Source organism: Branchiostoma belcheri, unplaced genomic scaffold (assembly GCF_001625305.1).
Source record: "Branchiostoma belcheri isolate BF01 breed outbred unplaced genomic scaffold, Haploidv18h27 scaffold61, whole genome shotgun sequence".
Classification (NCBI taxonomy): domain Eukaryota; kingdom Metazoa; phylum Chordata; class Leptocardii; order Amphioxiformes; family Branchiostomatidae; genus Branchiostoma; species Branchiostoma belcheri.
The window spans coordinates 1,307,725-1,324,284 of record NW_017804254.1 but is presented as its reverse complement, the minus strand read 5'-3'; the positions used below and the strand labels follow the sequence as shown (position 1 = coordinate 1,324,284).

Genomic DNA, 16,560 nt, shown 5'->3' with positions numbered 1-16,560 from the left:
CTTAACCATATGTTAACGTTGACCTCTTACGAGTAGGTGACTGGTCTGTGGCTTGTTTGGGTAGCGGGCACTACGATTCGTCACGTCACACCACCTGCGTTTTCCAGAGCCGCTGAAAATATTCAACTGTTGGCCCACTTGGATACCTGCAATTTTGAGAAAGCATTGTTGCATTGTTAAGTGTAAAGTAAGTGCTAGCAATGTTTTACATTGATTTTCAGTAGTATTAGTAGTAGCTTATACAAGAAAGAATCGCTAGGTGATCTGTGATCTTGAAAAGGTGTCTCTTGACAGAGTGCACATAAGTATACCGTTAGGGTCGTCCCTGAGGCGTCGCCAAGCATAAATTGAAAGTTTTTGAAAGTTTATTGCAAATACTTGCCCGAGGGCTAATTGCAGTTACAAACAACATAGAAAGAAAATACAGTGGTATGTGAGACTATATCTACTTCTAACATTATACTATATTCTACAACATGACATGACACTAGTTTTGCTGGGTTTGACTTCTTCTTTTTAGGCAATGGAAGACGAATTTACCCACTTCTTCTATAATATGTGGGTTCTTTGATTTTAGTAGTAAAATTGGTTTTTGTGGTAAGGAATGGTGGGGAAGTAAGGCAGCATTTTGGACACGGTGGTAAATAATTGATTTCTGATGTCGTCATAAAATGGACAGTTAGAGATGAAATGAATTTCGTCTTCCACTGCATTTGAGGAGCAATATTTACAAATTCTCTCCGACACAGAAAGACCCAGAGTCTTCTGCAAATATACATAGGACTGTTTATAAAAAATGTTTTTAAATGTGTATTAATAATCTCGAATTGTTTCTTCAAATTTAGAATTCACAATTAGACACATAAAGCGATTTCATGGCAGTAAAACAAGATCAATTTTCTGGTGAATCTGTAAGGTCTCGGACCGGAGTCATCACGGTATATACGTTTGACGTCGTATAGCACGGTCGTCGCGGAAAAAGCCACATCGTAGACGCATTGCACGACGTATGAGACGGGAGTTACAGGAGATTTAAGTATTAAAAACCAACATGAGACAACAAATTTTCCGTACCTGTGATGTTGAAGATTTCCTTGTGGGTGCTCCTGTCTCATACGTCAGCTGTGTTCTTGCTGTTTTGCTGACTGTGGCGGTAGTATTTGTCCAATACGTGTCACATCCTGTTTTTAAAATATTAGCTAGAACGTCCTTGATATTACAAGCACAACCCACTACTGTAATGCTGAGGCTGCCAAACACAACAAACCTGGACAGTTCCACCCGGATGAAATCGATTTCCATAAGGACAGAGTATTACTATGAAGAGTACCTCGTAAACAAACATGATTCACTGAAGCTAGACGATTGTTGCACACCAGCAGTTTAATACCTGAGGGCGCTGCATTGTATCGTACCTGCCTACAGACCGCCCGATATTATTCAGCACCTTTAGAATTTAGATGACCTTGTGAGGTCATCTCTATATTTGACATGTATATGTCCGTCAAATATAGAAGCCTAACATAACATTTTTTACAATGTTAATTACAATATTTGGTGAAGGAGGGGGCGCACGGTAAATTTTTGTTGTTTTGTGCGTATGTGGCGTAGCAAAATAAGTTGTAACTTGAGTTTACGTCACATTCTCCATGTCATAATTAGTCCCAGGTGCAAGAAAATGCATCAGTACTCTAAAACCCTCAAAATACGCTCGAAGCAATACATATGTCCACAGTATTTTTTACGACTGAATATTGTGCACGCACATTACATTCCGGGTTTCGCACGGGTGCAGGGCTACTGACGTGCTATTCCAGCCCAGCAAGCACGTCGGCAGAACGTACTGCACCTGCGCGAAACCCGTAATGTGTTATACATAGCACTTCGGCAGAACGTCTCATATAAGGTCGTATTCGCGCATATAAGGTTAACACTCCGTCTGTAGTTTCCAAATGTTAAGTTGGAAAAGATATCCTCTGCAACAGGCAAAATTCTGATGCAACGTTGACCAAAGATCCACCGAAAAGCGTGAAAATCCAGGGTTCTGCGCAGGCGCAGTACGTTCTGCCGACGTGCTAGTCCAGCATTGCTTGGCATATAATAACAGGTGAACAGAAGTGATATATAACAGGTGAACAGAAGTGATAGATAACAGGTGAACAGAAGTGATATATAACAGGTGAACAGAAGTGATAAATAACAGGTGAACAGATGTACTAGTAATATATAACAGGTGAACAGTGGTGATAAAGTGAAGCCAGGAGCGGGTAATTTATATACAAAGACCGGATAAAGTTCCCATCAATTGTGTTGGAATAATCGCGCCCCTCGGCACGTGATTATACGGATTATTGTGGGATTAACTCACATTTCAGTCTGTTTCAAAAGTCAACTAATCGGTCACACTGCTGGTGTGTGCTGTGTAATTGGTAAAACGAGAAAGTTCCAGACACTTCTTTTCTTTGCATGCGTTTTGGTATCTACTTTTCGTCCGTTCGTAAAGAAAAGATTGAAACAAAAAATTGGCACTAATTGAGAAAGAAAGAAACAAAGAAAGGGAGAGGCGGCATAGGACAGGGAGGTTAATAAGTGTGGCATGATGAAACTTTGAAGTTCGTTTGTTGTTATACTAGTAAGTAGTAATAAATGTAATAGAATCGCTTGGGTATATATAAATACTACTGCTAGCCATTAACAATTGTGAACACAGGTAAATTTGCTTAACATGTGTTTTGACTAAAATACTACATGAGATAAACATCTAGAGCTACAAAAGCAGCAGTTTGCTGGGCACACCTGTTTCCATTTTGTGCTCCTCGCGTTTCAAATATAAAGGCGTCAAAGAAACCAGATCCCAAAATGTACATTTTTGCCTGAAAATGGCAAAAACCCAAATAAAACAATTTTGAAAAGCCTGTACCAAACAATGAAAAAAAGTCTGGTGGTATTTGCCCACTCTACCTCCATGCCAAACTTCAGGTCATTTGGCCAAAAAAAAAAGAAATTGAATCCATTTAACAAAATGGCGGGAGGAGAAGAAGAAGAAGAAGAAGAAGAAACACGAGGGAAAACAATATATTTCATACACACCTGTGGTATGGACTGAAATATAAATAACGAGCTTGCGACCTTCGATGATCGCTACAATAAACTGCCATTATACAATATCGACGTTTCCCATGACGACAATGAAACTGGCGACCTCTGAAATCGATCCACACCCATCTGGCGATGACACGTGTTAAAAGAGAAGCACTTTTGATTAGTCCGTGAATTATGTCGCACGTTGGAACCCATCGGGGAAGAGGAACGTTGATCTCCATGTGCCATGTTTAACCATGTGGTAAGATTTGTTCACTTAGAATCTAAACTTTAAAGTGCTTCTAATCATCATAGGGTTACATGATGAGACAGAAGTTGTGTCTGGTGTTTTAGAAATTTCTCTTGAAATTCCGCGGCTTTGGGACGCCCAGGTTAGCCAGGTATTATATATGATACACGAATTATTTTGTCCGTTTACTAGCCTAGAAATGCTATTTCCTTCATTTTGAATGACAGGTTTGAACTCAGAAAACTATGGCAAACAATGAAAGGCAGGTTGGCAGGCAGGATGGTTGTTAGCTTCTATACCCGTACCCACATGGCCAACTATTATAGCCCACCTCGGTGATTTTGTTTTACTGGCAGCACTGGAAGAGACTTAAATGGAGATTGACGAATAATATCCTCGGGCATAGGTCGGACCTGGTGCCGAGGATATGGCCTGTCTGGGTACCGGTAAGTCTGGCTGGCCTTTCCTTTATCCAGACAAATGACAATGTTAGATGCAACGTAGACATAGCATTACACATTATCTGGAGAGGGATTTATCAAGCAAGACCCAAAACACTGCATACTGATACGTAAGTATCGATGCTGTACTACTGCTATTGTCCGCCGGGTACCTTACATCACCAACATCATATGCGGCACTGGAACTCTTTGACATCATGACAACATGATTTAAAGTTTTTTTCAACCCTCACGATGTCAAATATCCCTTCAAGTTTGAAAGGGTATGTATTTGTTGTAGTCATGTTCCAATAAACTAAGTCATGCAAATTGTTTTTCCTGCCCCCCCCCCCTCCCCGCCCAGGCGAAGTAATGTTGTTTTCATTTACTAAGGCCCCACTACAACCATGCACTAGTACACTGCAATTTTGCATAGAATTCCAGCAAAAATAGAGGCTATGTCTTGTGTATATTTTCTCCCGAAGAATTCTAGGATCGATACTGTTACCAGGGCCCACACAGACCAGCTCTACGGCACCGGGTCCACATGCACCCAACCTGGCGAAAAGTTGCCTCAGTCCACTTAAGAGAAAGCTCTTTAGCAAGCTGTTAATTGATTTCAGGCAGGTAAAATCCCCGAGGTGGGCTTAGCTAGCCAGGCAGGAATAAAAGCTGACAGTGCCGAGGAATCCTAGCCTGTAGCTCGGGGACTGGACTATCGGTCAGGTTACAAGAAGCCTAGCCTGGATGTCAGACTCACAGCCTTAACTGAGGGAGAGCTGTTGTATAATTTCCTTGGGAGAATGTTTGCCCTGGAGCCGAGGAACTGACCTGTGTGGGCCCTAGAAGCAGACCGGCACCCATGCAGGCTACAAGAAGCCTGCGTAGAGACTATGCACAGTGGGCGTGGGGACTTGGCATGGCGCATCGCTGATGACACCTGTTTTAGCGCCATGAACCACCTGGGAAAGTCGCGATGCTAGTGGGAACAGGCCCGCACTCTTCATATAATGTACAACAGTCTGTTGTCCTTACCAGCAAATCGTGGTTACTCATATGTGAAGCCTTGATTATATAGTACAACTATAAACAATGACGCAGTTTGGGAAAAATGAGGCACAGCTGGCAGATAACTGTCTCTAGTTGCTGACGTTTTCAGGTGAATTGTTTCCCCCTGTTTTTCGTTTTTCCTTTTTTCTGGGTTCTTTTACGTCAAAAAATGCAAACATATTTTCATACTTGTCGTCCTAAGACTAAGCTGTTATTGATAGGTAGCCTTTAGGTTATTTTCAGATCTATGTTATAAGTTTGTATTGGTTGTGTGCTTTTGTGCGAACTATGCCGGAACTTTTGAACAGAGCAGAATAAAGCAGGTCAGATAGTTGTCGTCGAAAATTCCCTATGTATACATTTTAATGTAGCCCACTTCTTAAATGTCACGGCTTAAGTATGGACCGTGGTTTGGCCGCTGTGGCGTTACTTTTCTGTATGAGTGACAGTAACCCTAATTCCGCTCATACCCCGACAATTATAGACAACAAAAAAGGGCCAATCAGCGCGTATACTAACAAGACAGTTGTCATAGGGATGCGTGCATCACAACAATGTCCCTGCGTCTTCCCGTGGGATTTGAGGACAAGATTCTCTTTCACAATAGTTGTTTTAGAGCTACGGTTGGTCGTGTGGAGCCTGTTACAGCGATAGTTGCTATGGGTCTTCGAACGGTATCTCGTATGTCCCTCAGATATATACCTAGATATGTGGAAAAGTCGCTATATCGTATGGCAGTCACGTTTCCTGCTGCAGGGTTGGTTTGACGACACGGTTTACACAAGCCGGCCAGCGGAAAGAACACAAACAGACTGACCTGGAACAACATTTGTCTGACTTCACTGGCCCGTGTGATAGGAGAGTTCAGTTCTTTTGGCAAAGGTACGACTACGAGAAAAGCAGGTTGGAAATTTCGCCCTTCTCTCAAATCCTCTGACTCCCGTTGTTGTGTGTGAAGTTAGGGCGTCGCCAAGAAAAGGCCGAGGCTTGATTTTTAGGAACTGACCGCATGGTGGACACTGGACAAGGTGGGTGCATGTCTTCAGTTTGGGGGGGGGGGGGCAAAGTAACCCTGTTTGAACACCTCCATAGAACATATTGGAAGTGGAAGCTTGCTGTCCAATATGCCATAGGCACAGGAGGAACTAAGGTAATAAGTTATTGAACATATTGGATTTTTAACTAAACTGCAAACCTCAGTGCACCGCATTCATAGCGCATTTATACACAACTGACTCCAATCAGAGGTTTAGCATTCGGTTTATTTTTGACGCGTTTTAGACGATTTTATCGGGCTTTCTGTTCAGGACTGGTATCTGTCTTTACATGTCATAAGCCAAACTCGGGTGGCAAGTGGTAACTGCCTGGCAAAAGGATACTACCTGGCCAATTTGCAGCCACCAAAAGAGCTGCTTGGAGATTAACACAAGACGCGATTTGGCACCTATTTCAGTGGATGGTATTTTTGTTTCTTAGCGACCGTTTGAAGCGAACTGAGCCAAGAAGACTGGAATCCAGGCTAATCCCTACACGCTTAACGTGTATGCATGACTGACCCCCCCCCCCTCCAGCACCACCACTTAAAACACCGTAAGGTACACGAACTTTCCTGGTCTAGCACAAAACTCTAATGCAAAGATGATCCCTTGACAGTTAAACAGTTGCTAATCAACTAGAAACAAAGAAACAGACAGACAAAAGATCTAAAAAAAAAACACAACTCGCAAGTTCGGGCACTATTTTCAGAAAAATTAATTCATATTTCAGAAACATTATTGCAACGCAAGAATTGTACCATTGTACCCTCAGGCACATTTCAGAAGCATTATAGGAATGGAAGAGTTGTATTTTCGTAAACATTTCATAAATGTTATAGGACTCGAGGAATTGCATTTTCAGAACCAAATACACATGTACATGTAGAAAATATATACATTTCCGAAATACAATTCCAAAAATCAAAGAATTGAACTACCAAAAATTAGTTTCGTAAAGAGATTCTGATTGCAAAGATAAGGATGGATCCGTCGATGAAGGTTAGACATCCAGGTAATACGATATGCCAAAAAACAGTTACTCAAGCAACTGGATATGATTTTGAAAACGTCAGACGTTTCAGCTAGTATCCACTAGCTTTCGTCAGTGACTGAGAGACCAGAGGGGAAAGCAGGTTTATATACACAACCTGTTGATTGATATGCAAATAAAGTGAAGACAAATTTTTGCCGACCTAGTGCCAACGGCTACTCCTCAGCTATTTTCCACCACCTACAACACAACCAGGGTCACTCTTTCAAACTCGAGTCCACGGATGTCTTAGACCGCGAAACACGCTGGTGGGAACGGGGTGTTAAAGAGGCAATATATGAAAGAATGTACAACCCCACCCTCAACAGGGAAGGGGGGCTACGGGTCGATCTTTCCGGCACTTGGGATTTGGCGCTCCTAGCCCCGAGGACAGACAACACTTAAGCTCCTGTCCTGTATAACAGGAGCTTTCATAGCCTGGTATCCAGCCTTGTTAGCTTTAGTCCGCTACCCAAGATCCGCTCCCCGCCAACAAGGAGCGGATCTTGGGTAGCGGACTAAAGCTAACAAGGCTGGATACCAGGCTAGAGCTTTCAGACTAATTTGCATCATCTTGTCTTGACTTGTCTGACTTTTGTTCCTTTTTCGACTTCCAAAAATTTGTCTTCACTTTATTTGCATATCAATCAACAGGTTGTGTATATAAACCTGCTTTCCCCTCTGGTCTCTCAGTCACTGACGAAAGCTAGTGGATACTAGCTGAAACGTCTGACGTTTTCAAAATCACATCCAGTTGCTTGAGTAACTGTTTTTTGGCATAAGGATGGATCGTGTGGGGTTTTGGTGAAAATCGATACGTTAATTGGGTCAATTAAGTGGCTCGGCGTTCGTCAGCGTTCCCGGGTTAGTATAACACTGCTGAAGGGCAGGATGATGTAGGCTTATGGATGTGTGCTGTTTTCTGATTGTATGGAACGGAAAGCGTCCGATCAAAAACCCGGCACAAAACTGACATGCAGCTAGGAAACAGCATGTAAAAAGAAGTCAGCGATTTCAAACATTCGGGAAATATCTCGAGATTTTGTGAATTCATTGACAAAACCGAAAAAAATATGGACTAATGTACTTTTGAACGGGCGAAATAGGACAGACACACTGTGATCAAGATGCGTGGGTGGAGCCATCACTTCCACCCAACCCACACTCATCACTTCCACCCAACCCACACTCATCACTTCCACCCAACCCACACTCATCACTTCCACCCAACCCACACTCATCACTTCCACCCAACCTGACACTCATCACTTCCACCCAACCTGACACTCATCACTCCACCCAACCTACACTCATCACTTTCACCCAACCTACACTCATCACTTCCACCCAACCTGACACTCATCACTTCCACACAACCAACACTCATCACTTCCACACAACCTACACTCATCACTTCCACCCAACCTACACTCATCACTTCCACCCAACCTGACACTCATCACTTCCACCCAACCTACACTCATCACTTCCACCCAACCTACACTCATCACTTCCACCCAACCTGACACTCATCACTTCCACCCAACTTGACCTTAAAGGTCAATCTGTGGTAACATCCCCCTGCCACTTAACTGCCTTTGAAACCTACGGACGCAATCGGGTAAACACATAGATACACTCAAAGCAATACATCCGTACTCGGAGGTAATAAGTGAGGGTCATTTCTATCCTTGATACAAAGTACCTGGGCTCAAGCGGGTCTACATGGGGAGGTCCTTCAACGCTTATCGGTAAATTCAACAGGACCGACAACCCCTTACTTTAACAGACGGTCGGAACGTAAATTGACGCGTATTTTTATTTGCAACTGTAAACACAACAGGTAATACGTGAAAGTCATCCACATCTTCGAGCCGTAAGTAGGCACCACTCTCACTTTCAAGCCACCACTCTCACTTTCCGGAAACCCAATCGTGGCAGACAGGGGTGAGAGTGTTACCGGAACGCTGATCAATAAGTCTACACACATGGCTCGTGTCCAACGGTAAATGATCCTAGACACATAATCTATAATTGTCAACTCTCCGCCAGAGAGGTTGAAAGATTTGGTTGACCTCGTGGACAAACGAAAAGAAATTGGCGAATACAGTTTTCAGATCGTTACTAGAAAGATATGAGCCTCAAAACAACACCTTTACAATGTCGGTAAGAGGTCCATTTTTCATTAACTGGGCCGACAAGAAAGGAATTATGCACCAAGCACAGTATCATATAAATATTTAGAAACAGTCCATCAAATAATTTCCATCCTATTCATTAATCTCTAAGCAGGTGTAAGTTTGAGTTTGTGTTTTAGTCATGTATTAAACACGCAAAAATACCTTGGAGATTGTACATGCTGACAAATCACAGGAATACAAATCTGGTATTGTGAATTTGATTTGTGGTAGTATATACGTACATAGCAACTTTACGACAAGCCGGCGCATGCTGGCCTTTTGCGGTATTTGTGAGTCGACACTGAGCCTTGGTTGCCTGAGTGGCATCCGCCGTAGTTACCGCCGGTTCCCTGATGGCACCCAGGCCAGAGCCTCGGAGGTGATTTTTTAGAACAGGCGAAAATCAATGCTCGCGCGGATGTCATCCATAAAATCAAATCAGTGTGGTCTTAGTGGGAAATGATGAAAGTACGTTTCCTACTTGTGTAAGTTAGTTAAAGGTTAACATCACTATATATTGTCTTAATGTGAAGGTCATTTGCATAACGTTGAAATGAAACCTTGGCAAAAGGAAAGGATTTAACATTATATATTAATAAACATATCAAATGTATGCAATTTGAGTTGAGAAAATGTAAAAATAATCTGTTATAAATAGATTATGCTAAATATGAATTACAGCCTTATGTCCATTATCAATGAGACAAATCTGGAAAACAAACATTTACAAAAGCTGTCAATATTTCAAGGAGGTATGAGATCTCCCAGCTCCTTTTCATGTCTTAATTGTGAGGTGGGTACTTACAAATAAAGCTTGTCTAAGCAGCAATTTGATAAAACATCAATTCGATCAAAATGTGTATATGTATCCCCCCTGCACGTTTGCTAGTGGACGGTCCCGAGTTGTACCCAACCTGTCGACGAGTTACGTCATCACAGAAGCGGGTCGGTCGATAAATACACAGAATTACCAGATAACGCCGCACATTCCCACTCCAAATCCACCGGCACCATGAGAGGTTACGGCTCATAGCGCCTCCCTCCATTCTCTTAGATACAAATCGTATAACCTGTGCCTAGTTAATGTGGAGAGCCGGGCGAATGTCGCGCCTATCGCGGAGGTCATTTATCACTGCCACACAATGACAGCCTGATCAAACCTGTCAGAGAGGCTGACCTCTAGTATGTAGCCAGACCGTGAGTGTTGGGGTGAGGTGCGGAGTCGGGGGATTTCTGGCTGAACTCTAGTCCAGAACTACCCTGGCACCTCATCAAATCTCCATTACCATCCTGACTCAAACAGTTTTAGAGCTAGCAGACTGTTCACCAACGATCTCTCCTCATCCTGTGTATTTCTTCTTTCCCATGTCGAACTCACAGGAGTGTAAGAGGCGGGAGAATTATGGAGAATCTGAGCGTGGCTGTGACTGACAATACAACGGTACTACCAAGCGGCGGGGAGACCGGAGCTCGGGCCCCGTACGGAGGGAAGACTCTGTCCGCTGCCGTCCTTGTCGGCACGTTCCTCGGAATTATCACTCTCGGGACCATAATAGGAAACGTCCTGGTCTGCTTAGCTGCTGTGGTGAACCGGAGACTCCGAAACATCACCAACTACTTCGTGGTGTCGCTCGCTGTAGCGGACCTGCTAGTCGGGGTGCTCGTGCTTCCGTTCAGTACAATATTTGAAGTGACCCGATACTGGAACTTCGGGCTGATCCTGTGCAACTTGTGGGTGTCGCTGGACGTGCTCTGCTGTACCGCTTCCATTCTCAATCTATTCGCCATCAGTTTGGACAGATATTACGCCATCACTCGCCCCTTTACCTACAGTAACAAGATGTGCAGACGGAAAGCTTTCATGGCCATCGCTGTAGTCTGGATCGTGTCTCTGCTGGTGTCGTTCCTTCCTATCTGGGTCGGGTGGAACACGGAGGACGGTCGGCTTCAGAACGTAGACGACCCGACCCAGTGTAGCTTCAACAACACTAACGTGCCCTACATCATGATCGTGGCGTTTGGCACCTACTACATCCCCCTCATCATCATGTGTGTCACCTACTTCAGAATATTCCTCATCGCGAAAGAGCAGGCGAATCGCATCAACGCCCTGCAGCCGGAGGTTCGCGACGCGAATCGGCGACAGAATCAAAACTTGGCAAACGAACACAAGGCGACGCGAACTCTAGCCGCCGTTCTGGGAGCCTTCATAATCTGTTGGACTCCTTACTTCACAGTCTTCACCATCACCCCGTTGTGTGGCTGTACAATCCCCGAGCAGCTCTACTCCGTGGTGCTTTGGCTTGGTTACATCAACTCTCTGCTAAACCCGTGTGTTTACGCCTTCATGAACAAAGAATTTCGCAGAGCGTTCAAAAAACTGTTATGCTTCCAAACCGGCAACAGCGTGTGTTTCTGTAACAACCCTCGGAACTGGGGACTGGACACGCCGACAACTTCAACCGCTCCCCGCCAATCATGAACCATCACAGACCAGCAGGTTCGGGACCGTTAATACTGAGAACAATCAATTCTGCTGCATTTGTTGACGAAAACTTTCAAGGTACATTGGAAAAATATCATGTATCAAATGCAACCGAAAAAAAATCACTTATAAGATAATGTAAAAAGAAAGAAGAAACTTGCGAAGAATTGAATTGAAGAGATGTTTAAGTCTGTATTTTTGTGGTAAATGTAAAGAAATATGACGAACGTATACGTAACTTATTCTTAGTACATGTATCAATGTTACAAGAGATATACTGGTACAAAACGACAAACTCAAAGCAACAGAAAAATGTTATTTTAGCATTTCTTGGTACGTCAGGGCCATATATACGTACACATGCGTGATTGTAGGATATTATTGTATATGAGTGATGTGGATGTACTAGTAATATACGCCCTCTATCTTGCCAAAAACCGTATACCCAAAATACGTGTTTATCGTAAAGAATCTCTACGTTCTCAGGAATGAGACGCAACCATTGTTGTTGTTGTTGTTGTTGTTATGGAACTTACTCTAAGCATTTACTGTTTCTCTGTACAGGAGTCAAAAGGATGTACATGTACACCTGAACTGTAACTAACGTGGGTTTTGTTTGCTGCGATTAAAAATAACCCCCTATTTGTTCTATCAACAAAAATCACCCAAAGAAAGAACACTCTATGTCGTCATATATTTCCCAACAAAGAAGTGTGGAAATTTTAGGTTGTATCAAAGGACTTTGCTGTGCAATTCTTGAATACACACATTTTCAAAGCCTTGACATCGAGGTATTTTTCTGTACACACAGGGTTGATAGCTTAGATAATTATATACGAAGTACTTTGACCTCTGTAGTCTAATATTTGTTACAGGGTAGGTGTGTTGTATGTACCGGTCACCATGGACACAATCCGGCCAGTTAGGCACACTGTTGACCTAACCGGTGTGGCCGGTCAGATTAAGACGTAAACCAGGCCATTGTTTGTGGCATTTTGTTGCACAACATGTACATTAACTGCCTTTAATGAACACGAGTTGCCCTCGGAGGTGTTTTAGCGGTAGTTTAGACCCCACACAAGTTAAGTATGAATTGTCCGCGATGTGTATTTATCTATTGTGAACTTTGTAACCTATGTCAGAGATCTATGGATATAGCTAATAAAATATTTGATGGGTCAGTTTGACTGCAACTGACTGTGTTCTTAGTGGGTGGTGCCAGATGTTACAGTTGAGTAAATAGTGGGTATCTATCATTCCTTTTTTCGTATGGCTAGTCTGGCTCAAAGAAAGGAGGGGTTGTACGAGGGCCAATGTGAACTAAAAAGACTTCCATGGATGTCCACCAAATTTCAAATCATCGTAGTCATTTTCTAGCGAGTGACGCCCTGTTAAACACTTGTATGTAAGGTGTTTCCCATTGGAAAAACAGCAGTAGAGCTAAGACAACATGTGTGCAGGTTGTCTTTAGAGCTCTCCGTTATCTTGCTTAAACATAGAAGCCCATCTTTCCGGTTGGATACAAGGAATCTTCACCAGACATGCTTACAATGTCCCTGTTGATTGCATGGGATAGAGAGTACCAGCAATGAGCCAAACAGGCTTACTCATGTACATACTTCACCTACTGACTATTGCCAGTCTCACCTCTTGGCTTTTATCAAATGAGCGTCTCTGCCTAAACAATGACTACAATGTTCGTGGAATTTCATCAGGTTGGCGAAATACTGTATGTTGCCCTGAAGAAGGACGGACACCGAAACGTCGGGCGTGAAAACGTTACCCTTGGTTGTTGGGAATACTACCTTGTCATACAAACGACTAGAATTATTTGACATTTGGTAGCCTTTGATTGAAAGACATTATTGTTTATGTGGGTTACACCACCTACTTTATGGTAAGGCAATCAACTTTCTGAACGACCCTAGTATGTTATGTTTTAAAAACACGATGGGTGTTCTAAATTATACTGCAGTAACTGTTACTGATATTATTGTACTAATGCCTCAACTGGCTTTGATTGTACTTGGACAGACATCTAGAAATAGTATCAGTAATCTGCAGAAGGTTTTGATTGTAAACAGTGTCCTTTGGCTTGATTTGCAGGCATTCACATACTTTCACATACTTTACTCAAAGAGGGAAATGTCCTGAAAAAAAAAGACATGAAAACACACGGCAGTGTTTTAAACTCACGCCCACTTCTACCGACAACCATTGACGCCACGAGAGTAGCTCGAACCATTCATGCAGTTCACATTTACTTAAAGATTGACAGATATTCTTGTCCAGGTATATATACATATCAAACATCTTATTTTGTAAGCAACCAATTGAAAGCTCGGTTGAATTGATTGATTACAGTAAGTAGTAATTGACGCTATCGGTATACATGCTCGAGGCAATTTTAGTTTTACATAGCGTTAAGCAATGTAAAGCTCGCACATTTTTGGCATTTTTGGCAACGGACCAAACCCAAGAAAAAAACTATAAAATGTCTAGTATTGATTCTAAAGTAGTGGAATAAGAAACGAAGTCAGCGAATACAAAGAGGATAGAAACGAAGGAAACTAAACATAAGAGTGAGCACAAGTATTACCCAAAAATATTGCGTGAAGACTATATTGATAGAGGACGGTCTTAAGTCACTGAACTGTCCCTTTCTTCTTTAAACATTTCTCGTAACAGTGTTTCTCTTTTGAAACATTTGGAAATGCAGAAAATGTAATAAAAGTGCCTGTTAATGTCAATAGCATAAAGCTTTCATTATGCACAGTATCTTCAGTTTTGATGCACTGGTATGGTACACTGGTCACAAGTAACGTTAGCAGTCATGTCGTCTTCACCCTGGCCGGACCCCAGATGAAGCATTTTACGAATTTCTTTCCACTGCCTGCCTGGCTGCCTGGCTGCCTGGCTGAGCAATTGTATCTGATATCAGCTCGAGAGAAGGAAGCAACAGACCGTGCCAGCACCGACGCCATTGCCTCAATCTGTCTTTATCGGTCAGGTCATGAATTCCAACGGCCTGGCTGCTACTAGTAAGAATTAATCTGTAGGTATCACACATGCACATATATAGTAACTAATCTGAACAAGGCATCACACCTCGGTAGTTCACAGTCACTGAAGACTGTTTGAAACACAGAATCTTTCAAAAACAATCACACATTCCTCTCTCCCCCAGACGTAACAAACGTAAAGACGTATACATAAAAACGTAACAAATACATGTCAGACTACTCAAAACCATGGAGCTCCATGTTGAAAACGTGCAAAAATCTGCTGACAAGTCAATCGGAGTAGGTAGAAAAGAAAAGAGAAAAAGGAAGCTTTGCACAGTTTTCCTTCATGAAAAGACTTGTAAGTGCGCATGTTTACATGTAGCATTGTGTAAAACACTGAATTTATAACATTTTTGAAACACTGGAATCATATAGATAGAATTACCTCATTAATTATGCAAATTTATGTCGTTATTTGCATCTAGTAATCTATATAAGTTGCCTACAGAAATCATAAAAATCCGTCGTTCCGTTCTTGACTTACCCTCTGCAGTTCCAGAGCAAACAGCTAGGGAGACCACCTCTTTTTCTTTCCATGATAACAGACATAATTATATCACCAAAAAAATAAAAGACCATAGAATACCCAATAGATAGACAATAGATACAAAACCGGGAGTTGACCTGCAGTACCAAGATTAGCCACAAGGAGGTCCATAATCACCCTGTATTTCAAAGTGTATTTCAAAGACCTACAGACATACCAAATATCATCCATTCGGACCTTCTTAATTTTGCTGGCCTGAACGCCACTGCAAAACATAACCTTCGAAGGTAAGAATGAGAGAGGGGGGTGATTCGCAGAGGCACCAACAGCTACACGCTGGGCTATTACGCAAACCCCGAGAAAAAAGACTATTCAATTCAATTCTTTATTATTATATCAACATTGCAGGCATACATATAATGTTGCCTGAATGACATTGATATTTACAATCATTATGATAAAACAAACACATAACATGACATTGCGATGACATACATGTACATACATACACAAATATATACCTACTTCTAATATGAACTGTACATCCCAGACATAACACGTAACATTCTCATTATATAGTCTGATTGTAGAGTCTGATGGACTGATGTAGGGAAGAGTTCTGAAGTATTAAATTAAATATTTTTGTTCTGCCTGGGAGGGGGGGATGGAGATGGTGTTTTTGTTTCTGTGAGAACGTCCAGTAGCTGATGATCTAGAGGCAGGGACAAGGTCATGTAGGGGATGGTCGTCCTGGAGCATTTGTACAATTGTGTAAAGAGTTTCACGGCAGCATCCTCACGCCTTGACTTCAGGGTGGGTAGTATATATATATACATATATATAGTTCATGCTGCAGGTGCCAATGCGAAGGCGCGCAAGAAGACTGGAATATAACGGACCATGGCAAAGAAATCAACAAGGTGAATTTATCCAAGCAGAAAAGTTTTGAACTTATTGTAATTTAAAGAGCGAGAAAGCTGAATGAAATTTGACAGCCGTAACTTGGATTATTTCATACCATTTCCTGACAATTTTTTTGGACTTTTTTTTTACAAATCAAAGGCACTTAAAAATATCATTGATTTGTAATGATAGGCAAAATGGGGCATTAAAGTTGCGAAAGAGTAACATTTTGTTTCTTCTTCTGACCGTATGTTGTTTGTCATAACATTAGAGAGCTATGCATTTTTCAGCACCACACAATCAAGCCTCCAGTCCAACATTCCAAGAACATCTCATGCAAGCAATGGAGACATTAGCCCAGGACTGCTGTCACAAAACTGTGGACCAGCTGCCGCAAACTTCACATTGACACAGGAAGTCATAACCGCACTCCCATGGAACAACGGATTTGTGAATACTTTAAGTTAGATAGGATAGAAGATGACTATCGTCTTGATCATGTTCATTCATTCATTCATTCATTCATTCATTCATTCATTCAATCATTCATTC

General features: G+C 42.2%; 1 protein-coding gene across 2 annotated transcripts; it reads left to right on the top strand.

Moving 5' to 3' along the window:
• Positions 1-4,876: 4,876 nt before the first annotated feature.
• LOC109482908 (5-hydroxytryptamine receptor 1A-like) lies at positions 4,877-12,727 on the top strand. 2 transcript variants are annotated; one of them, XM_019785797.1, is made up of 2 exons: positions 4,877-4,930; positions 10,449-12,727. In XM_019785797.1, the coding sequence occupies exon 2, from the start codon at positions 10,471-10,473 to the stop codon at positions 11,548-11,550; it is 1,080 nt and encodes a 359-aa protein (XP_019641356.1). In that variant the 5' UTR covers positions 4,877-4,930; positions 10,449-10,470; the 3' UTR covers positions 11,551-12,727. The 2 variants fall into 2 exon arrangements, with proteins under 2 accessions (XP_019641356.1, XP_019641355.1); XM_019785796.1 differs by lacking the exon at positions 4,877-4,930 and adding an exon at positions 5,445-5,849.
• The last annotated feature ends 3,833 nt before the right edge of the window (positions 12,728-16,560 follow it).

What these genes read in the sequence shown, in the direction of transcription:
- LOC109482908 (XM_019785797.1), top strand. Translation starts at nt 10,471, where the DNA reads ATGGAGAATCTGAGCGTGGCTGTGACTGACAATACAACGGTACTACCA.